General features: G+C 44.4%; 1 protein-coding gene across 1 annotated transcript; it reads left to right on the top strand.

Annotated features, from left to right (window-relative positions):
- The first annotated feature begins 374 nt into the window (after nucleotides 1-374).
- LOC127573692 (ADP-ribosylation factor-binding protein GGA1-like) lies at nucleotides 375-24,514 on the top strand. The gene is given in 18 exon segments (XM_052022121.1): nucleotides 375-563; nucleotides 5,185-5,269; nucleotides 6,743-6,818; nucleotides 7,504-7,602; nucleotides 8,128-8,214; nucleotides 8,216-8,252; nucleotides 9,044-9,144; nucleotides 10,391-10,471; nucleotides 12,946-13,083; nucleotides 13,247-13,328; nucleotides 13,483-13,590; nucleotides 14,269-14,394; nucleotides 15,223-15,284; nucleotides 16,365-16,492; nucleotides 16,696-16,982; nucleotides 18,545-18,714; nucleotides 18,926-19,036; nucleotides 22,037-24,514. Coding segments are annotated over 18 exon segments (1,932 nt in total). The 5' UTR covers nucleotides 375-520; the 3' UTR covers nucleotides 22,148-24,514.
- Nucleotides 24,515-24,828: the final 314 nt, after the last annotated feature.

Here is a 24,828-nt window from a genome sequence, read left to right as displayed (position 1 = left end):
ATGCAGCCCTGGAATGGGAGTCATGGCTTGTGCTGGGATTCCAGTAGTAGGACACCTAGGCATAGGTCACAGCCTGAGGTGAAACTCCCAGGGATGGGATCTGATGCTGTGCTGGAATCCCAGGGATGGAAGTGAAACCCTGTGCAATGATCCTGGCGAAGGGTCCGAACCTTGGAATGGAATCCACAGAAATAGGTCAGATCCTGAGACAGAACCCTAGGCGTACAGTCAAGCCCCTGAGCTGGGATCAGGCTATGGGATGAGGCCCTGGGATGGAGCACCCGGTGATGGGGTCAGACACTGGGCTGGATATCTCAGTGATGTCAGATCCTGGGGTGGACAACGCGGTGCTAGGGGTGGGCTCAGACCCTGGGCTGGAAACCCTGGGGACGGAGTCAGACCTAGGGTCGAGGCCCCCGGGGTGGGGTCAGATCCTGGGACGAGGCCCCCGCTGCTGTGTTTACTGAAGGGGGCGGTGCGAGTGTATTCTGGGGGAGGAGCTGGATAGAGGGCCCGAGAGATGGCGGCGGACGAGGAAGGAGAGACGCTGGAGTCGTGGCTGAGTGAGTGCGGGGCCGGGGAGGGGGAGCCGAGCTGTATCCCCTGCTTGAGAGCCCGGACCCCACTGCGGTTGCTGCTCGGTAGTTGGTAGCCGCCGCCGCCAGGGGAAGAGGCAGCCGCGGGTCCCGGTGGGAGGTGCCCCCAGGACGTGACCGACTGCCCAGCGGCCCAGAATAGTCTCGTTATCCTACCCCTTGTTGGATCTGATGATGCCCCCGGTCCTGGCCGAGCTTTCGGCTGCTGTCCCCTTCTCCCACACTTGGAGCTGCTTGCTGTCCTCCGACCACCTTTCCCATCCCTGATTCAAGAGCCTCCCCTTTTAAATTTCAAAAATAAAATGTATTCTTAAAAATATAAATCTGTCTAAGCTGCCAGTGCCTATGCATTTCCAAACACTTCCCAACTGGAGCTCCCTTGTCCCGTTTCTCATTACCCTTAAGTCCTCCTTTCTGCTCCAAACCTATCTGTTGTGCCTAAAGTATCATCTGTACAGCTGATAGCTCCCTTCCTACCCTGCATAGTCTAGAAGGTTTTGTGTCCAATTGAATACTTCTTCAAGTTTCCTCACTTCTAATGCAGGAGAGGAGAGGGGGCAACTGTCGGTTCAGCCATGGCAGCAAACTCCTGCAAACAACTGAGATAAATGACCAGATATTCTTTTTTTCATTGGTGATGTTGGCTGAAGAATAAATATTGGCCAGGACACCAGGGAAGAATTTGGTGCCCTTCTTGAAATGGTAGCACAGAGTCTTTCAAATCCAATTGAGAAGGTTACAAATGGAACCTACAGATTTTTTTCAAAGGTGCTTCCCGACCTGCTGAGTGTTTCCAGCTTTTTCTGTTTTTATTATGAAAGCTGAATAGTTCAGTGCTAGATTTTTTTTGTCCTGGAGGTTTTGGAGTGGTAGATCTCACTGAGCCACAGCTGATACCAAAACACAAGGTTAGTGAGGAACACTGTGATGTGTACAGCATGTTAATCTAGCAATGGAGTTCAATGAACTCACTTCCTACATAGAAGTAAAAAGTCACCATAGCTTCTGAACTTCTAATCCAGTTCCTTTGATTTTTCACAAAGTACCAAAACAGGGCCTCAGTATGTTTATGCACTGAATTGGTAATAATAGAAAATTATATTGCAACATACAAGAATTGAGTTAATCTATCAGTTCAGTGCAGTTTGCTGTTGTGCCATAACTAGATGGTGCTTCCTCAGTTGGGTCTTTAGCCTCTGTTAATCTGCTCCCCTAACTGAGTGGGTGCTTCATTGTGTGACATAACTTGGTAATCAAGAGGTAGTTCTGCAAGCTTGATGTGCTTAATTTGATGGTTTGGTGGTTCAGGGTTTTAAAATGTTTCAGTTCGGAAAATGAAGTGAGAATAGGAGTTGCTGAAATTGGCAGTTCAGGAAGTCATGGGAAAGTCACAAGACTGACACAGTGCCCTGTGACATAAAGTAACTCCTCCCACACTCCAGCTGCAAGGTTGGTTCTTTGGGGAAATGGCTAGATTGACAGTGCGGAAGTGGGCAGATTTTTCTGAAATTACTCTTTCATGTGATGTGTTTACTGTAAAAGTATTGGCCCCAAAGCTTGCTGACTAACTGTGAATGTGGTGATGGCAACATTGTTTTTGTCATCCACACTCAGGAGTATACACATTACACGGGATTTGAGTGATTAAAAACAAAATGCTGAAAACACTCAGTAGGTCAAGCAGTAGCTCTGAAAAGAGAAACAGAGTTAAAGTTTCAGGTTGAAACTCTATTTCCCTTGCCACCGATGCTGCCTGACCTGTTCAGTGTTTCCAACATTTTGTGCTTTTACTTAACACTTCCAGCATGTGCATTTTTTTTATCTAACATATTCAACAAATCATGAGATCCTGATGGAGTTTAACAGTGATGACACAACTTTTATAAAAATGTCAAGATTAGACTCTATCCAAGTTTATAAATCAACTGTTAAGAATCTAACTGTTAAGGATCCAAGTGAAGTTAGAGACACAATTGGAAGCATGACAGCTGTGGCAGGGTTTGCATGCCATTATTTCCTAGAAGGCGAAACCTAACGGCATAAATGACAGTGGTGCTTCACTTTCTGACGAGCTGAATGCCTTTTATGCACACATTGAAAGGGAGAGAAACACTTCACCTCTGCGAATCCCCACAACAACTGGCGACCCTGTGACCTCTGTCTCAGAGGCTGATGTCAGAACATCCGTCAAGAGGGTGAACCCTTGCAGGGTGTCGGGCCCCAATGGTGTACCTGGCAGGGTACTGAAAACCTGTGCTGACCAACTGGTTGGAGCATTCAAGGACATCTTCAACCTCTCACTGCAGTGGTCTGAGGTTCCCACCTGCTTCAAAAGGGCATCAATCATTCCGGTGCCCAAGAAGAGCAGGGTGAGCTGCCTCAATGACTATCGCCCAGTAGCACTCACATCTACCATAATGAAGTGCTTTGAGAGGTTGGTTATGGCTAGAATTAACTCCTGAATAAGCAAGGACCTGGAGCCACTACAATTTGCCTACCGCCACAACAGATCTACAGCAGATGCAATCTCACTGGCTCTCCACTCTGCTTTGGAGCACCTAGACAACTGCAAGACATACATCAGGCTGCTGTTTATCAATTACAGCTCAGCGTTCAACGCCACCATTCCCTCAGTACTAATAAACAAGTTTCAAAGCCTGGGCCTCTGTATCTCCCTCTGTAACTGGATGCTCGACTTCCTTATTGGGAGACCACAGTCTGTGTGGATTGGTAATAACATCTCCTCCTCACTGACTATCAACACAGGCGCACCTCAAGGATGTGTGCTTAGCCCACTGCTCTACTCTCTCTACACTCTCTACACTCATGACTGTGTGGCTAAGCACAGCTCAAACGCCATCTCTAAATCTGCCAATGACACCACTGTTGTTTGTAGAATCTCAGATGGAGATGAGGAGGCTTACAGGAGTGAGGTAGATCAGCTGGTTGAATGGTGTCGCAACAACAACCTCGCACTCAACGTCAGCAAGACCAAGGAACTGATTGTGGACTTCAGGAAGGGGAAGTCAGGAGAACCCACACCAGTCCTCATTGAGGGGTCAGCGGTGGAAAGGGTGAGCAGCTTCAAGTTCCTGGGGGTCAACATCTCAGAAGATCTGTCATTTATCCTGGACCCAACACATTGATGCAATCATGAAGAAAGCATGCCAATGGGTCTTCTACGTTAGGCATTTGAGGAGGTTTGGTATGTCACCAAAGACTCTTACAAATTTCTACAGATGTACAGTGGAGAGCATTCTGACTGGTTGCATCACTGCCTGCTATGGAGCCTCCAATACACAGGATTGCAACAGGTTATAGACTCAGCCAGCTCCATCACGGGTACAACTCTCCGTACCATCGAGAACATCTTCAAGAGGCGTTGCCTCAAGAAGGCAACATCCATCATTAAGGACCTTCACATCCGGACATGCCCTCTTCTCATTACTACCATCAAGGAGGAGGTACAGGAGCCTGAAGACCGACACTCAACAATTCAGAAACAGCTTCTTCCCCTCTGCCATCAGATATCTGAATGATCCATGAACCCATGTACACTACCTCATTATTCCTTTTTTTTCTTGCACTATTTACTTATTTTTGTAATTTATAGATTTTTATGTCTTTGCACTGTACTGCTGCCACAAAACAACAAATTTCACCTCATCTCTCAGTGATGATAATTCTGATTCTGAACTCTGAATCATCATTCCATGGAAAAAAATACTGCCATGGAGGCAGCCTAGCAGAATTAGTGCCAATAAGTGTCAAGGGACAAAGGGAACCTGGCACCAGGAATATATGCTGCTGGCCATTAGCAGCCCATGTTAATGAAGCTACTTCATTTCTTTGCTTGATTGACACTGCCTTCCAGGAGGATAATTACCCTCCTCCACCTCGCATGACCCAGAACAAGTTTCTGATCCAAAGTAATGTGCGACATTTGCTAAGCCCAGGGACACAAGAGACTGTGGATGTTGGAATCTGGAGCAAAAAAAACAAACTACTGGAGGAACTCAGCGGGCCAGGCAGCATCTGTGGAGGGAAATGGACAGCTGATGTTTTGGATTGAGACTCATCATCTAGTTCGACTATTCATCAGAGACAATCAGAGACTATTCGACTCTGCAGATGCTGCCTGACCCGCTGAGTTCCTCCAGTAGTTTGTTTTTTGACCAATTAGATTATCTCACTCTTGGGATCCAGTATGCTACGTGAACCCCATTTACTTGTTGCTTCTCTTCTTGGTTTCTTGCAACCATGTTTGGGATGTTCCTGCATATTTTGGATGATCATGGAGGATTAGAACAGAACAGTTCAGCTCAGGAACAGGCCCTTTAGCCTGTGATGTTGTGCCAGACTAATTAAGATAATGGCACCTAATTAAACAAATCCCTTCTAACCTGAATAAGACTTGATCTGTAACACAAAGACCAGCACCATTAAGGTGTTGCTGGTCTGAAACAAAAGCAATACTGCAGAAAGACTTAGTAGGTCAGTCAGTATCTGCCATGGAAGAGAGCTGGTAACATGGAGTTTTGTCAACACGCAGTTTCTTCTAATTATGTTTTGTGTTTTTCTTTTGAAGATAAAGCTACCAACCCTCTAAACACTGAAGAGAAATGGGAATACATCAAGGGATTCTGCGATCAGGTCAATCTAGAGCTGGAGGGGTAAGAAAGGGATGGGGTTCTAAAGTAACTTCAGTATCTGAGGGGAATGAAAGTCCTTCCCTGTCTCTGTTATCTTCTCTATGATCTCTGCGTACCATTAGTTCTGGCCTCTTGGTCATCCACAAGTTTAATTGTTGCACCACTGGAGGCAAAAACTTTGGTTGCTATGATCCTAACCTCTGAAACACTCTCTCTAAAATTCTCAAACTCTCTTAAAATGTACACATTGTCATCTGCCTAAGTAACTCCTTATGGGGACTTGTGCCAAATTTTGTTTTAATAATCTTGATGTGAAATGCCTTGTGTTGCTTTCAGCTGCATCAAAGTTGCTATTATAATTCAGGTTGTTGTTCATCAGATGGAACAACAGGGTAGGACTTTTAACAGTGAATGGTAGGGCCCCGGGGAGTATTGTGGAATAGAGGGACCAGGAGTACAGGTACCATAGTTTCTCTGAAAGTGGCATCACAAGCAGCTAGGGTGGTGAAGAATGTGTTTGGCATGCTAATCCTTCATCAGTCATGACACTGATTGTAAGAGTTGGGACATAGTGTTGCAGTTCTACAAGATATTGGTGGGCCGCACTTGGAGTATTGTGTACAGTTTTGGTCACCCTGCTATAGGAAGGATGACATTAACCTGGAAAGAGTACAAAGAAGATTTACAAAGAATGTTGCCAGGACTCAAGGCCTGAGTTATAGGGAAGACTTTATTCCTTTGAATGTAGGAGACTGAGGGGTGACCTTATATAAAATCGTGAGGGACATAGGGTGAATGAACATGGTCTTTTCTCAGGCAAAGGAACCAAAAACTAGAGGGTATAGGTTTAAGGTGAGAGAGGAAAGATTTAAAAGGGATCTGAAGGCAACTTCTTCATGCAGAGGGTGGTGTGTATATGGAGCCAGCTGCCAGAGAAAGTGTTGAGGCAGGTACAATAACAATTGTAAAAGACATTTGTATAAGTATATGGACAGGAAAGGTTTAGAGTGATACGGGCCAAACGTGGGCAAATAGGACTGCTTACATGGGCAGCTTGGTCAGCCTGGATGAGTTGGGCCAAGGGCCTGTTTCCATGCTGTATAACTCTATCACTGTATGACTGCTAGTTTGCAGATTGGATCACTAGACAAACCACATAAATACCATAGCTACATTGCGGACCTCCCTGCATTCACCAATTTGCCTCTATGGGTCCCTGAAAATTATGCAGTGCAATGAGGAAGGAACAGTGGAATGGGACTGGTTGAATTGTTCTTTCAAAGAGCCAGCATAGTTACAATTGGCTGAATGGCCTCCCTTCATCTTGCATCATTCTAGAATATAAGCATCATGGCAGAAGTAACAAAATAGCAGTTTAGGGGGCCCTTAAGGTTCTACTCTTTCTAAAAAAAAATCTCTAACCAGAGGGGTGTTAATTGAAGAATGGGAAAATGCAATGAGCATCCAGTGAAATACAAATTCCTCTCTCTCAAGCCCACAGATTGCAACTCGCCTCCTGGGTCACAAAATCCAATCGCCGCAAGAAAGGGAAGCTCTGTATGCACTCACGGTGAGATTATCTGCTGATTATTTGTGCACAGAACTTTACGTGGAACATGCAGCAGGACAACTTTAATACAAATCTCATCAGGCATGTACAGCACAAATTGTACAGGAAAAGCTGTCACTACACTAAGTCATGCAGTAATCCAAGGTCAGCTACAGCAGAGGTTAGATATGGAATTAAGTTAATTTTACAATATCACTCCCAAGGCAGGTACAGTATAAATTTGACCCAGAGTAAAGTTCCTTGAATATATGTTGACTTCCTTCTTTAATTGGGTAAATATGTCATCAGGTTACAAGAATTACTAGAGGAGCAAAGACCAACTTGTATCTGGTTCATCTTCTGCAATCCTGATAGTTGCATGGAACAATGATAATGGAGTTGTTGGCTGTTATCAGCTAATATACAACAGATGCAGACATGAGGCAAGGAAACCTCTTTTGTGAACCACCTGATCCTTCAGGCCTGCTGCACTCACCACACATCATGGTTCACTATACTTACACACTGAATCCCAAATTACCTCCTTTGCATGAAATCTACATTGTCCGAATGAATCAACCCTTACCAACCCATTGATCGACCTTTAACCTTTGCACGTATGTGCATGGATGTGACTTTGATTTTAGCTGGCTGCTTTTGGTTCAATGTCTAGTTATATATTTAATAACTTAGTCTTTTTTTGCAGGTATTGGATACGTGCATGAAAAACTGTGGCAAACGGTTTCAGAATGAAGTTGGAAAGTTTCGATTTTTAAATGATCTAATTAAAGTCTTATCACCAAAGGTACCTACATCCTTGATCAGTATTGAATCTTGAGTTTTCTGCTGGCAATGAATGTTCCTCAAAGGTGGCCCCTTTTAGTTTCCTACTGCTCTGTGAATGAAAAGTCTCTTTCTGATATCATTCCTGAACAGTCATCCAGCCTTTGGGGAGTGCAAGCCATTTTGGGGAATGCAACCCACCCTCATAATTGAACTCTTTTAATCCCGGTATCATCTCTGCTACAGGCTGTGCAGGAATAACATTTAATCCCTTAGGTGTGCTGTCAAGAACTGAAGGCTTTTTCAGAGGTCCTCTGACCATTGTGCAAACATTCCCAAACGTGCACTTTGCACGTAATTCTTTGGGGTGGGGGAATCACTACTCCCCCATTCCTGGAATCCCTGTTGGTATTCAATACAGTACAAACTCCTTGACTGAACTATGCAATTGTGACTCAGCTGAAGGATGAACAGGATTGTGATGTTAGTGGAGTGTGGGTGGCTAGGATTGTAATGACTGCTTTTGATTTGCTTTTCTTCCCTGTAGTACCTGGGCTTGAGGTCCTCAGAACAAGTGAAGTCTAAGGTGATAGAAATGTTGTATAGCTGGACGGTGTGGCTACCAAATGAAATAAAAAATACGAGATGCCTATCAGATGCTGAAGAAGCAAGGTAGGTAATATATGGCTGTGTTTGTGCGTTTAGGGATATAAGAACTTACACTTCCATAGTGCGTTGCGTGGCCTCTTTATAGTCAGTGAAGGACTTTGGAGGTGTGGTCTCTGTTCTGTGTAGGAAGCATAACAACCAATTTATGCACATCAATCTCATTTATAACTAGAGATGAAAACAGTCTGTTTTACTATGTTGATGCTAGGGTAAATATTGGGCCCTAGGAAGACCTGTAGGAAGGCCTTTCCTATGAAAAAGTGCCGTTGGGTCATATGCATACACCTGAGAGGGCAGGCGAGGTCTCAGTTTAATGTATTATCAGTAAGAATGAATGGTTCCTTCGACAGCCAGGTAAAATCTCCCCCAGTTAAAAAAAACAAACTGCTGGAGGAATTCAGTGGGTCTGGTGGCATCTTTGGAGGGAAATGGACAGTTGACATTTCAGGTCAAGACCAGCTGAAGGTTCTTGACCCAAAATGTCGATTGTCCATTTCCCTCCACAGATACTGCCTGACCCCCTGAGTTCCTCCAGCAGCTTGTGTGTTGGTCCAGATTCCAGCATCTGCAGTCTCTTGTGTCTCTAAAATATGCCCTTGTGTGGACTCTCTTATCCAGCTGAAGAATCTCTTCCCACACCACATGTACGGTCTCCTCCAGAGACAGCGAAACATTTTGAGAAAGCTGCCCACTCAGCATGTATCACATGAGTAGTTGGGGGTGCAGGGGGTGTAACATATTCTAAAATAAGAACACAGAAGGAAAACCTTTTTTTAAAATTTCCTCTTACTTAGGTGTCATCAAGCGGGATCCCAAGTTGCCAGATGAGAAACCTTTGCCACCACCTTCCCCAAGAGAGAAGAGCTCGCTCTTTGATGATGATGAGAAAGCAAAGGTAAAAAAGACATAATGCACTAGTGTGGACAGTCACAATGCACTTCCGCTCTGACCAAGTATTTGAGCAGACCTGGCATTGCTCATAACTGCATCCAACCTTTGCCTGACTCTTCTCCTTGAACTGTACCTCCCTTCTTCCTCATCCTTCATTTCTATTCCAATCCGTACCCTTTTCTATTACATTTACCTAGTCACCCCTTGTGGCCACATTGGTTTAATTGATGAGTAGTCTTCTGCTGACTTTCTCTCTTTCTGTTGAAGCAGGGACAGGATTTCCAATCCTGGAGCTTGCTCTGCGATTCAAAAGACTCCTGAGACTCATCCACTTCCTGCACAATCACTGTATCCCGGTACTCCCTTCGTGAACATCCACAGTTCCTTGAGACAGAGCTTTCCAATGTTTTACAGACCTCTGCATAAAGGCAGTTCTCTTCTCCGCTCTAAATGTCTGACCTCTAATCCTGATGTCTGCCTTAATCCTCCTCCATCTCTGGAAATTGCAGTGAAATTTTGGCTGGCTTCCCTTGTCCTTTAGCAAACTTGAGATCATCCAGAATTCCACTGGCTGTGCCCCATCTCATGCCCAGTCCTGTTAACCCATAGTCCCTGTGCTTGTGACCAGCATTGTCTTTCCTACCTGAATAATTTCTTGCAGCCCTCCGTCCTTCTGAGGTAACCTGCTTTTCTCTAATTTTGGCTAATTCCTCATCCCTAAGTGCAATTACCCCATCACTGGTGGCTGCCTTCCAATGCAAAGGGCCCAAGCTCTTACTCCTCTGTGCCTTTCTGGCTGTCTTTCCTCCTTTAACCCTTAAAAGCTACCCTTTTGACAAAGATTTTGTCCATCTGATTTAAGTGGTTTGCCATTCCTCTTTTTGTTTTCTCAATCCACCTGTAAAGCCCTTCAGATATCGTGCAATGCTAAATGTGCTTTATAAATGAAAGTTGTTATTGTTGCCAACATGAATGCAAATGTTTTTATCTGTAAGGTGAAAACTGCCACCACAATGGTAATAGCCAAATCAGAAAAAAAGTAATATTTTGTTTAACATTTAAGAACATCTCCAAGAAAAAGAATGTCTTTGCCCCAGACATGGAAAGTGAATTAAAAATTGATTCATAGACCTTGAGAGTTCTAATTCTAAGTTTGTAGCTTGTAAATGGGATTGTGTTTTTATATCATTTAAAAATGGGAGAGCACAGAAAATTAACCAGCACATTTTCTGCAAAATCCTGACCCACAGCTCCTTGCAAGACTTCTCAAAAGCAACCACCCAGAAGACTTGCAGGCTGCCAACAGGTTGATCAAGAATGTCATCAGGGAGGTAAGTTCATTCACAACAACTGGTAAATTATTCAGCAACTTTGAACTTCAATAAAACACAGATCCACGCTGGAACAGTGTGTCTCTCCTAATCCAGTTGTGTGTGTTGCCGCTGATTACTTGAACCAGTAGTTCCTTCATTAGTCTTCTTTAAAACAGTAGTGTGTGCCTTTTGGCCTCCTTCAACCAGCAGTGTGTGTTCACAACCTTGACTGGTTGTGTCTCTATTGACCTCTTACATCAGTATGCACATCCATGCTGATTCATTAACCAGCAGTGTGTGTCTCCATTGGTTCCCTGAAACTAGCAATCCTGATGCAGGGTCTCAACCTGAAATGCTAACTATCCCTTTGTCTCCACAGATGCTGCTTGTCCCTCTGATTTCCTCCACCAGTTTGTGTTTTGCTCCAGATTTCTGCATCAGCAGTCTCTTGTGTCTCCATTTTACCAGCAATGTATTCCACTTAAAACCAACTTGTGTTCTCTTTTCCCAGTTCTGATGAAGATTCTCTGACCTGAAACGTTAACTCTATCCACAGATGCTGCCTGACCTGCTGAGTATTTCTAGCATTTCTCTGTCTTAATTTCAGATTTGGGCTGTTGGTTTAAGGGGAGCTATGATGATGTGCAGCTAGTGACAGCAGTAGCCTGAGCCACTATACTGATGACAGGTCCATCCCCATCCACCAGTAAAGGGTATATGGGACCCAACAGCTCTCGTAACTCGCTGGGAGACTGTGCACTGCCAGCACTGGGCAGCTGGGCAGCAGCCCTCCTACAGTCTTGGAGGAGCCCTGGACCACAGGCCCCTGAGGTGTTTATTGGCCAACGTCAGGCACCATTCAGATACAAAATCCTGAAAGCACATACCAAGGGGCTCAAGGACAGCTTCTATCCCGCTGTAATTTGACTGTTGAATGGACCTCTTGTATAATAATGATGAACTCTTGACCTCACAATCTATCTCATCGTGGCCTTGCACGTTATTGTCTACCTGCACTGCACTTTCTCTGTAACTGTAACACTTTATTCTGCTTCCTGTATTGCTTTTCCCTTGTACTAGCTCGATGTACTGATGTGATGAAATGATCTGTATGGATGGCAGGCAAAACAAAGTTTTTCACTGTACCTAGGTATATGTGACAATAATCCAACTGCCAATTACTAATTACCAACTGCAAACCTCCAGAAGTTTTGACTAACTGCATCACCACATAGCAAACATTTTGTGATGTTTTTCTTGGAGCTGGAGAGCAGGGGGAGGAGGGCAGGAGGTAGGGAAAGAGGAGCATTGGGGAAGACCCCAGAAGGTCACAGAAAAGAGAGTGGAAGGGCAGGGAGATGCCTTGAGTAGGGAAGGGTCAGATGTTAGTGTGTATGAGAGAGAGAGATTGTGGGGAATGGAAAATGAAGGAGAGGAGATTTGGAGAGAAGCGAGGTGTCCATGGGAAGTTGGGTGAGTGTTCCTGGAGGAAGTGTTGAAGAGGAGGCTGTTGGTAAAGGTATATGTGCATAATGTGGTGACAGACATTCATGTACACATTTGTCTATGTAATGCAGTGTATGGCCTCTTGTTGTCTCGGACCCCCTTGCTACTGGACCCTGACCTCACTCAGTCAAGCTTGTGTGGTAGCTGGTGCACTGGCCACTGCACATTATAAGAATCCACTCACATGCATCTCGACTCCTGGGAAGCAGAGTGAAAGTGGGTCATCCTTGAACTCAAGGGGTGGGAGAGAGGTGGAGGAGAGGAAGAGGAGAGGGGATAGAGAAGGAGAGAGTGGAAGCTGGCGGAGGAAAGCACGAGATGTGGTGAGGAGGGGGAAGAAGGAGATGGTGGAAGAGGGGGATGTGGGGAAGGAGGAGGAGCAGAGGAGAGTTAGAGGAGGGGAGATGGGAAAAGGATGAGGAAAAGGGGGAGATTAGACCCCATTGATGCTCATAATGTACCAGATGTGTTTCCCCCCATTGATCCCATTAAATCAGGTGTGTGTGTCTCTCATTTGGTCTCTTTAATGAGGGAGGTCTCCAATTGCCAGCTGTTGGTGGATGTATTCTTTCCAACATGTTGGAATAACCAGCAACTAACAGCCTGCTGGAGGAACGCAGCAGGTCGAGCAGCATCTGTGGAGGGAAAGGAATTATTGACGTTTCGGGTCAAAAACCTGCATCAGCACTGCAGTAACCAGCAATTTGACTAAACTGAGTTTTCTCTTTCTAGTGTGAAGAGGTCATGAACCTAATTTGGTGCAATCTGCTCACCCTGCCCTGGACTGTGTGTCAGATGATCTCAGCTGGGGTCCAGTGCGCTCATCTTTGTCTTTGGCAAGAAGTTCAGGCGGATCTCACTGGAAACCCCTTGATCTGTGAAGGTGGCCATAGCTGAATCGCCCATCACACTAGGGTCCTCTTGGATTTTTGTAGTGAGGGTATGTCCATTCAGGTTGCATGTTCTCAAACTGAAGTTGTTCACAGGACGAAGAGAAAGCTGACAAAATCAACAAGAGAGTTCATGTCATTGCGGAAGTGACTAACAGTACAAAGCTGCTGAATGAGATGCTGACCATGTATCAGAAAGACGGCTTGCCTGAAAACCAAATCGAAATTCTGAAGGTAATAACCTTTCACAAGTCCAAGCCCTTTGATAAAACACTCACTCCAGGATATGCATCACACTGTTATTCATTCCAATAGTATGACCCTTCAAGTGTGAGGGTGTGTACTGCATCACATTGGGCTGTGCTTTCTCACTTAGCTCCCTGCTCTTTGTGCACAGAACTTGTATCAGCGCTGTGAGAAGCTGCGGCCGACACTATTCCGACTTGCGAGTGACACTGTGGACAATGATGAGGCTTTGGGTAGGTATGTCGTTTCCTTGGTGATGTGTGGATGGATGGGGGAGCCTGGGTGGCAGCTGATTAACAGAGAGTGGATGGGTTCAACGGAGGGGTTTCTGGCCAGTTTTGCGTTTGGATGCCTGAGTAATACAGATTCCTTTCCATCTCTTTGCAGCGGAGATTCTGCAAACCAACGACTCACTTGCACTTGCAGTCAACTCGTACAAGAAGATCATGGAGGGGCATGAAGTCAGAGTGGCCCCCAGAAATTCAGCCAAAAAAGGTAATCCTGGGCAGAACATACTATTCACTGTAATTGGCAGACCCCACTAGAGAGTCTGGCCAATGTTTATTTGGCAAGTGGTCAAGGGCCAGATGCAAATAAGACGACAAATGCAAAATATTACAGATATTAGAAATCCACAATAAAATCAGAAAATTCTGGCCAGGCAGCATCTACAGAGAGAGGAAGATGTTAAGGGCTATTACTGAGCTTTCCCTAAGATTTTTGCTTTCTGCCTATCACAGATGTCCCTTTCTGTTCTTCTCCCCTTCCCTGACTTTGCATCTTAAAACATATAAACCTTTGCCTCTAATTTTTCCCAGTTCTAATTAAAGGTGATCGACATGAAATCTTTCTCTTTGCAAAGATGATGTGTTGTTTCAGAATTTTCTGTTGTCATTTTATATGGGGGAGTGTTGATTGATTCAGAGTTGAACTTGTTGGGTTATCCAGGCTGGGGGCATCCAATGACATGGTGTGGTGATGCTTCTTGAGTTGTAGTTGATTTTCGTTGGAATGGGGGAGGTTGAGGATAGAGGAGTTACAGTGGGAAAGTTGGGCTCTGCTGAATCACGGTGTGTTTGGCGGTGAGGAAGATGATGTTGTTTGAAGATTGAGAGTTTGAATTAACTTGTGATTTTTGGAATTGAGGTTTAATCTTCTTTAATTTAATTTCAGAAACAGCTTCACTGCTGGCTGATTTAACTGACTTGGAGCTGGACTTTGGAAAACCTGGAAGCTACCAGGGCTCAGGCTGCGAGCAGCAGTTGCCACGTTGGCTAGATGAAGAACTGATGTCTTTGGGTGGGTAACATTTCCCAACACCCCCACACCCCACCTTATAGACAGGAAATGGTACTTAGTCATCTATAACCTTCATCCATATGTCCCATGGCCTCTACTTACAGATTCTTTCTCCATCTTCCTCCTCCCATTGACCACTTTGATTGGTAACTCATGCCTAAGTAATGATCTTGCTACCTTGGTAACTTTGATTTGCTCACCTCCCTCTTGCCCTCTGCTACTTGGTTCTGGATTATAATTATCTCCTCCAGAGGGCAAAGCAAACTTTTCTTGACTCTTTTAACTCTACAAAATAAAGAGAGAAAGAAGCTGATAGCATGGCTCAGTGAGATCTTTTTTGCTTCCTTGTAAGAAAGTTTGAAAGTTTTGGTGGACCCTCCAGATGCTGAAACATAAAATCCTGGTGGATACTTCAATACATTGTTGAAGGATCACCACATTGGTTGACAAAGTACAACACCAGGATATTGATATGTCTTTCCCAGTGAAACTTTAAACCCAAGGCACCATTTGAGCTCTCTGAATGTTAGACTACAGCTGAGAAGTGCGAGGGTTGATGTTCAGAGATTTGAAATTGGCTAACTGGTTTTATCGTCCATATGGTGTCATTTTTAAAACCTTTCCCTTTTTTTTGGCTTCGAATAATTTAGTGAATTAATTGCAATTCATTGAGAATGAAGATAGTTTGTTTCTACTTTCTGGTTTAATGAGGGACGTACAGAGCTCCCCTAACTGACATCAATGAGGGTGTCCTCAATGAATGACAGAGTGTTTGGGGGAATGTGGCTGGGTTCTCAGTGACGATTAACTGGCACACTGCTCTTCCAGGTCTGAATGATCCTCCAATGATGGAGCAAGCTACGGGAGCAGTGAATCAGAATACTTCCCAGGTAAGGAACTGGTAGCTGCAAAGTTTATTGCAGAAAATGAAAGATAATGGTGTAGGAGGTAACATGTGGTGTGGGTAACAGATTGGTTGGCTAACAGAAAAAGGAGAGGTGTGTAAATGAGTCTTTGTCTGGATGGAAAATGTAATGAGTGGCATGCCATGTGATCGGTGCAGGCATCTTAACTTTTTACAATTTATATAAGTGACTAGTATAACCACGTAGAGGGATCTGGGTGCTCTAATGCTTGATTCTCAAAAGGCTAGTATACAGGTACAGCAACTAATTGTGAAAGCTAACACAATTTACTGCTGGGGAATTGAATATAATATTAGGGAGGTTATGTTTCAGTTATATAGGACAGTGCTGAGACCACATCTGGAGGCCTGTGTACAGTATTAATCTCCTTGTTTAAAGAAGGATGTTAATGTATTGGAAGTAATTCAGAAAAGTTTACTGGATGAATACCTGGAAGGGGCAGCTTATGGTATGAATAAAGGTTGGGCAAGCTAGGCTTGTATCTGCTGGATCTTAGAAGAGTGACAGGGGACTTGATTGAAACGTACAATATTCTCAGTGGTCAGCAGAATAAAGTTCCCCTTGTGTGAGAATCCCAGACTAGGAGTCACTGTTTAAAAATAATAGCTTGCCCATTGAAGACAGAGGTGAGGTGGATTATTTTTTTCTTAAGAGGGCTGTAAGTCCTTGAACCTCTCTTCCTCAGAATGGTGGAAGGAGAGGTAGATAAATTCTTGATAACTAGTGGAGCGAAAGGTTCTTCAGGTAGACAAGAATGCAGTGCAGGCTCAAGGGGCGAGTGCCCTATTCCTGTTACTAATTCATATGTCCTTGCCTCTTTCTCTGGTGTGTGACCTGCCTCCTGAAGTTAGATCCCCTTGAAAGTCTGGCAGGGTGTGCGCTGGCTATGTTGAGTTGGTTTGTTGCACTGTATAAGGTTTATGAACCAATTTCACACCAGGTGTGTGTTCTCATGGATCCCATTAAAGTAGCAGTGTGAACTATTTAAAGTCCATGTGCAGCCTTGACTGACCTGAACAAGATGCTATGACTCTTATGTTCCAGGAAGCAAATGCAGCTGTGACTGCACCAAGCTCCACTTCCAGTGGGAGCAGAGACTTGGACGGCCTAGACCTACTGGGGTCAACGTTGATGGAACAGTTGCTTGGCCACCAGACCCGGGCAGTACAATGGTGAGCGGCAGCAGCTATTTCTGTGTCTGAATTCCACTGCCCCTTGGGGGGTTTGCAGCCCCACCCTCAGTACTCCTGTTGCTTGTGGAAAAGATCTTTGTTTTCATAGCCAAGTAAAAGATTATTTCAGGGAACAAAACATGAAGAAAGTGAATAAGGAATTTAACTTTTTGTTTAAAAGTATAAGTATTCTATTTGCCTAGGGACCAGCTGCACATCAAACCTACGCTGAAGGACCTTCAGAACCAGGCTCTGTCTCATCCACTCGCTGCCACTTTGGACCTGGGTTGTCCTGCCACCTCTGCTCCACTTGTGGCACCAAGTCCCCCCTCTCAATCCACTGTACCATCTTTGGGAACACCGGAGCTGATCCAAGCTTGTCCCTCCCAGCTGCTGCACCGGGTGCCTGTTCCACAAGAGCCCTCGTTCGCGGGCACAGACGAACTCTCCTGGAAGACTCTCTTTGTGCCTTTGGATAGCATTCAGACAAGTAGGTGCAACAGGACTGCTGTAGTTCATTCTGTGTAGAAAGGAATGTTCCCATCTGCCAATGGAGAGAGATTTCTAATCCTCCTGATCTTTGAAGTTGGGAGAGGGGTTGGAGGGTGGTCAGAGGTGAGGGATATAGTCATAGAGTCATACAGAGATGCAGCACAGGAATAGGCCCTGTGGCCTATACTAAACCTACATTTATCCTAGAGAAACAAAAGACTGCAGATGCTGGATAAATCTACATTTATCCCACTTTTTTTTATATTCTCCCCACATTCTCATCAACTCCCCACAGATTCTACCATGGAATGATCTGCCTGGATGGCAAGCAAACAAAAGCATTTCACCGTATCTCGGTACACATAACAGTAATAAACTCATACCAGTACCCCTTACCTACCCACTAGGGGCAATTTACAGTGGGTAATTTACAGTGGCCAATTAACCAACCAACCTGTACATATTTTGGAGGAAACCAGAGCACCTGGAGGAAGTCCGTGCAATAACAGGGAGCACCAGAGGTCAGGATTGAACCTGGGTCTCTGGCGCCATGAGGCAGCAGCTCAATGAGATATACCACTGTGCTGCTCCCAAAGGTTGAAGGATCCATTCCTGTTTAAAATGATAAAACTTCATTTGATTGCTGAGCTAAGGACTGGCATCAGAAGCAATTCTTGAAGCAAGCACAGCTATAACAGCTGTAAGGGGAGTGGGAGGCCCTCGATCCCCGTGGCTGATCTCTTTCTCTCATCTGTCGGCATTTTTAGTACCTGGTACAACAACTTGTATTAGCACTTTTAATGTAGCAAAAAATCTCTGGATGCTTCATGGATCTGTGGGAGACAAAATTTGACACCACGCTGTATGAGGAGATATGAGGGCAATTAGTCTTAGAATTAGTCTAAGTTTTAAAGAGCATCTCAAAAGAAGCAAGAGATGTAGAGGGGGGATATTCCAGAGGTTTGGCTTTGGTACCTGAAGACTTGGCTGTTGATAGGGGAGTGATCAAGTCCAGAGGCAAAGGTGCAGGTGCTACAACTTATAGGATGGAGGATCAGCTTGGGGTTTGTACAGGGACCCTGTCAGGTCCAGAGATTACAGCTAAAAGAGGCTTTTAACAGAATCTTCCTTAGTTCATTGAATGCATGGACTGTGGTGAGCTAGGAGGAGGGGGAATTAGGTGTGATGCACAGATATTGATCTATCTAAGAGATGGTTTATTCTACCAAACCTCCACCTTTGTCAGCATCCTTCCCCCAAACCCCGCTGCCCACCCCCCCACAGCCGTATTCTGGACTGCCAAGGCCAATTTTAGTCTCTTAATTAAAAAAAAGCAAAATAACTGGGAATTTGAATTAAAAGTGGAAAATGCAGGATCTGAGGAGGGAAAATACTGACTTTCTGAGTATTGCATTTTCTGTTTTTACTTTGTTGATTTGACCGCTGCCCTGGGTGGATCGGTGGATCAGTAATTTGGCACGGGGCACAGCAATACCCTCGTTAGCTCTACCGTTTCCGTGGTGCAGCTGGAATCACTTCCTTGCGCTGTTAATCCCACAGGTCATATACCGCCTGTCACAGCCTTTGACAGAAATGGCTTCCGAGTCCTCTTTCACTTTGCCAAAGCCTCTCCCTCCCGGAGGCCGGACCTGTTGGTTGTCATCATTTCCCTGCTGAGCTCATCGCCAGCACCAATAAAGGGCATCCTTTTCCAAGCCGCTGTGCCAAAGGTAAGGCTCCTTATCGTAGTCTTCTTTGGCTCCACGTGTGTGTTAAGGTGCTGATAATCATGTTTCACTTGAATAACTTTACCCAAGCTTAACTTGTTGCTACAGTGTGGTTCCTCTGTGTCTGAGGCATTGTCTCCTGTACAGTGATGTCTCCTGGTGTTGCATATATGTCTTGGTGAACTCAGAGCTCTGGTTGTGTGTTTGTTTCCAGGTGATGAGGGTGAAGCTGCAGTCTGCCTCGGGCACAGAGCTTCCTTCTTTCAATCCCCTCCTCCCACCTCCTGTCATCTCACAAGTCATGCTCCTCGACAATCCTCAGAAGGTAACGGACTGGACATCCTGCTTTCAACCAGTAAAATAATTGTGCTCTAGAGGTGTCAAGTCTGGAGATACTCTGGGAGGTTTCTACAAATTACCTCCCAACTATTGACACAGGCAGTCCCGAGGTTATGATGGGATTCCATTCCAGAGAACTGTTCGTAACCCAAATTGTTCATAATTTGGAAACAAACAAAACTGTGTGTGGGAGAGGATCACAGAAACAGCTGTGATGGGAGAGTGAGCAGGCACGGGAAGAGCGGCCGCCTGCCGGCCTCACCGACTCGGTGAGTGAGTGAGTCTGTCCAGTGCTCCCAGCTCTGCTGGGCTCAACCCAGCCCCCAATTATTGCGACTCAGTGGGGTGGGGAGAGAAGGCACATGAAAATGACCCTTTCCCACCCGGCAGAAGATGCCTGCAGCCCCGCAGCAGCCGGCAAATCTATTCCCATCTATTCTGCTGGTGTTCCTATGTACGGGCTGTCCATAAGTCGGGTGTTCGTAACCTGGGGAAGACCTGTAACATGATTACCAAGTTGGCAAACTTACAGACAACAGAGGGTCATGGTGAATGGTTGTTTATTCAACAGTAAGCAGGTGAATAGTTGTGCTCCCCAGGGATTGGTTTTGGGGCCATTGCTTTGATGTATATTATCGATCTAAATCTTGGAGCGCAAGCCACAATTTCAAAATTTGTTACTGGTATTGGTTTACTATTGTCACTTGTACTGAGGTACAGTGAAAAACTTGTCTTGCATATGGATCGTACAGGTCAATTCATTACACAGTGCAGTTACATTGAGGTAGTACAGGTAAAAACAATAACAGTACAGAGTGAACTGTTACAGCTACAGAGAAAGTGCTGTGCAGGTAGACAATAAGGTAACAGTCATAACGTAGATCATGAGGTCAGAGTCCATCTCATCGTATAAGGGAACTGTTCAATAGGCTTATCACAGTGGGGTAGAAACTGTCCTTAAGCCTGGTGGTACGTGCCCTCAGGCTCCTGTACCTTCTTCCTGATGGAAGAGGAGAGAAGAGAGAATGACCCGTGTGGGTGGGGTCTTTGATTATGCTGGCTGCTTCGCCAAGGCAGCAAGAGGTAAAGACAGAGTCCAAGGAGGAGAGACTGGTTTCCGTGACGTGCTGGGCTGTGTCCACAACTCTCTGCAGTTTCTTGCAGTCCTGGGCAGAGCAGTTGCCGTACCAAGCCATGATGCATCCAGATAGGATGCTTTTTATGGTGCACTGATAAAAGTTGGTGAGTGTCAAAGGGGACATATTGAATTTCTTTAGCCTCCTGAGGAAGTAGAGGCGCTGGTGAGCTTTCTTGGCTGTGGCATCTATGTGATTTGACCAGGACAGGCTATTTGTTGTTGTTGATACAAAACTTGTCAAAGCTGTAAACTGTGAAGAGAATAAATTAGAGCAATATGTAAACAGGCTGGTGGAATAGGCAGGTGAAGTTAATGTGGAGGAATATGAGGTGATTATTTTGATAGGAAGAAGTAGGAGAGGCATCATAGAATAAAGGATATTGTTCCAAAAGGGTTGCAGGAGTAAAGGGACCTGGAGTTGGGGTGACCATGTCATTGAAAGTGCAGGGAAGGTTGAGAAAGTAGCTAAATAGACAGATATATTTTCTGGGCTTTATCAATAGAGGCATAGACTATAAAAGTAGGGAGGTTATGCTGCACTTTTATAAAACTGGAGTATTGTGTTTAATTCTGGTCATCATATTACAGATAAGTAGTGGAGGGGGTCCAAGAAAGATTTACGAGAGTGGTTCCTGGAGTGAGGGACAACTATTTCAAGGATAGATTAGAGAGACTGGGACTGTTTTTTGTAAAAGAGATGGATGAGAGCTTTGGACAGAGCGGGGAGGGGGGGGGGGGGGGTGCGGTGATGCTGTTCCTGCCGGTTGAGAGTTCAAGGATTAGAGGTCATGAGTATAAAGGGGATAGAGTGATATGAGGAAAAACCTTTATATGCAACACTTGGTTGGAATCTGGAATGCACTGTCTGCAGATCTGGTAGAGGCAGGTTCCATTGTGAAAAATGCACAAATATACAGCGAGGGAAAATTTGTAAGACTAAGAAGGGGCTGGAGGTGAATGAGTGAGTTGTTCTATAGTAAGCCAGCATGGACAGGATGGGCCAAAGAGCCACCTTCTGTGCTGTAACTATGCTCTGAATAAATACTCCCAATCCAGAATCTATCTGTGAAATTGTGCCTGTTTTTGATCCTCCGAAGAATCCGGTTAATCGGTCTCATTTTTTTCTCTTTGATCCCATTTCCTTTATTCTAGAATATACAAACTGGTTTTCTTAAAAGAAAAAAATAACAAATTGAGCTTCATTGTAGTGAAACACACTTGTACTGGTGGAATAGAGACAATTCTACTACAGCATCCTTGGGGTGCCAAGGTCAGTTGAAAATTGAGAGGTCATATGACTGTCGAGGTTGCTAATTCTGGGCAGTCAAAAAGGAGTTTTTTCTAATCATGTGGCTTCCAGCCACCGTGTCCCACCCTCCTATTTTTGGCCACTAGATATGTACGTCCTCATGATGCCCTTTTCACACCTATTAGTCCATCCTTGTGGTGCCTTGCTTCCTATATACACTGGCTGACCCTGGTCTATTTTTGTGCTGCACTCATTGGTTGGTCCCACCTGTGGTCTAACCTCCCTGCTATCTTGATCCATCCTGAGTGCACTTGATGGTCAATGTTTGTGATCTCCCATCTCTTCTCATGGATAGATCCTGGAATGTCAAGTCTTCCCAATTCAATTGGACAGTGTCAACTGCCTTTGCTCTGTCTCTAATACTATAAGACTATTAAATAAGCAGTCAAAGCAAATAAAATAAATGAACATTTTGTTAGTGCCACCAACTCTTTTCCTGCTGACTCATCAGAGTTGTGGAGGTTAATTACTCAGTTCTGGAGGCAACTTTTGTACATGGCTTTATAAATTTCTGTTCCCCGTTCTGTGCTTGATTTCAGGAGAAGGTTCGCTTGCGTTACAAGCTGCACTACATCTTGGCTGAACAGCCCTTCACAGAGTTTGGGGAAGTCACTAAGTTCCCAGCTGTGGAGACCTGGGGTAGTCTTTGAGGACTGAGAGAGGGTCACAGAAGATGGACTCCTTGAAGGAGTTTGACACCATACCCCAAGCACCAAGAATCATCATTTTGCTTTACCAAAGTGCTACAGAATTCCAATGAATTATATTGGATTCCATCATAGGAGCAGTGACTGTTAAGACAGACAACACAGGAATTTGAAGGGTGGGACTCTAATTTTGCAAATTGCATTTCATCTACCCCCCCCACCCCCTGCCCCCCCCCACCCCCTGCCACTTTCTGTAATGTTGCTGGCTGGAACGGAATTGTCCTGGTAATTAATGCTCATTTATAGTTTATACCAACCAACACAAGTGTCCTTGTCCTCTGTTATTTCTGCACACGCCATCACCTCCACCCAAATGTTTTTATTCAGTGTGGCTCACAGTGTGAGGTGCCATATGCTAATGTATTGGAGGGGTTAAGAAGCCTTGTTTGTTTCAACATATAAAGTTTGTCAGTGGCAGCGGAGGAAATGTTGCGTGTTTGCCTTTTTACTCCAGTGCTTGCATTTCCTGACAATTAGCAATTGTTACAACTTGTGCAGCAGCAAGTTGAAGAGTTCTGTTCAAATGATCACTATGTTGTCTTTCTGCCGTCCCTTCGCTGCATAGAAAATGCAAATGGTGGAAATAGGTGGGATCATTTGGAGTATTGGGGGCTCAGTGTCTGGGGTGTTAGGAAGAACTCTATTCATCTTCACTGTAAAACACAATCATTTGGATCGAGAATTGGGCTGTCAGGAGAAACACATTCATTGGAAGGGAAGTATGAATGACATTTCATTTTCAGCTCCAGGTACCAAAATTGACCCTCCCACCCCACAAGGCTCCCCAGCCCTTCACTGTTGCAACAACTGTAGCTGGCAGTTTGTCACCACACAGCTATGTAATGTGGTGGCAAGCACAGAGAAGATAACGTGGATTTGGAGGACATAGGGGAATTCATATAAAAGGCCCTCCAGCCCCTTAAACCCACTGCAGCTCCTTGTCCTTAGCAGCAAATTACCCAAAAGTTGTGCAGTGATGGCAGCCGTCACTGGAGGTCTAAGCACACACTTTGGTGTGGATTGGTCACCTGTGTCATGGTGACACCTAGAGATTCAAAACAAGTATTGCACCAGTTTTTTAAAAATTCGCACAGAGATGCAGACCCAAAATATTGACTGTTTCTCTTTCCATGGATACTTCCTGACTTGTTGAGTTCTTTCCAGCATTTTCTGTTTTTGTTTCAGATTTCAAGCATCTGCAATTCTTTTTTTTCATTTAAAATACGCTTGTTCGTTGTTCAGTTTGAACACTGATTAATTTTCTATGCGTGTGCCTTATTCAACGTGCAGAAGAAGGTAACGGCCTTCTCTAGAATCTGAACAAAAAAAGGTACTCTGTTCTCACAGGGTTTACCATCGTCTTAACTGAAGAAATTATCTTTCTGTCAGAAAGAATAGTGAAGGAGACATTTGAAAATATCCTCTGGAAATAAAATACAGTTTGTTTTGAGTGAAGAACTAATTTATAAGTGAAAACAAGTTATTGGAAATTAATTATGAGAAGAGGGAAATTAGTCTTGCATTTATAATTCGAATATATTTATATTTTTGTAACATATGGTAAAATAATGCACCCTTCAAACTTTGGGCCTGTAGAGGCAATGACCTTCCAATTCAGATTATGTAATATTCTTATAAATAGCGATGCATTCCAACTGATGTGTGGGAAGTCTGACCTCAAAAATTAAGAGAAAGATTTACATTTATATAATGCCTATCATGCCCCTTTCAGAACACCCCAAAGCATTTTACAACCAATAAAATAAATTTGATTACACCACTGTAATTAGTCAATGTGACGGCTAATTCATGGACAGCAAGTACTGATAAGCAGCAATGTGCAAATGACCAAGCAATCTGATGTATAAGTATTGGCCAGGAGACCAGGGAATAATGCCACTGCTCTTCTTTGAAACAGTGTCACAGGATCTCTTATAACCAGATGAGAGGGTAGTCAGGGCCCTCATTTGAAAGGCTGCATCTCCAACAGAGCAGTACTACAGACGAACATTGACCATGCTTTTTGTGCTCAAGTCTGTGGAGTGGACTTGAACTTTCTGCTTCAGAGGTGAGATTGTGACCAGCTGGTACTCTAAATTAATGAATAAAAGCTAGCAATGTCATCTTCTGATAATGCTGCTGTGAAATATCTTGAGACATTTTAGACACTTTGAGTGGAAGTTTTTACAGTAAGGGTATGTGCTTTATTTGTTGATGATATTTGTGCAGAGCCACAGACAATGCACTTTAAATTATGTGAATGGTGTTAATTTGCTTTAGCAGTCTCAAAAGTTTTAGAAGTTCTGTTTTGAGAATGGTAAAATAAATCAATTTAAATTCCTCAGCTTTTCTGTACTTTGTCCCTCAGTTCAGTCTCCTTGACCGACAGATCACAGAGGTTCAAACTCCCCACTTTGTGTCCAAATAAAAAGAGGTTGGTCATGTGACTATTTCCACATCCCACTACTCAATTCCACCAAAAACCCAAAGCCACCTCAAGTTATATTTCAGAGACATGGACTATCATCAGAAGGCACTTCAAAGCAGTGGAGAGATATCACCAATGTGAAAGGGTCATAGAAAGCATCCCATCCAGAAGCATACAGTTTGGTATGGCAACTGCT

The sequence above is a fragment of the Pristis pectinata genome, chromosome 8, assembly GCF_009764475.1.
Source record: "Pristis pectinata isolate sPriPec2 chromosome 8, sPriPec2.1.pri, whole genome shotgun sequence".
Lineage (NCBI taxonomy): Eukaryota > Metazoa > Chordata > Chondrichthyes > Rhinopristiformes > Pristidae > Pristis > Pristis pectinata.
Note: the sequence above shows the minus strand (reverse complement) of the source record. Positions and strands in the feature narration are given on the sequence as shown.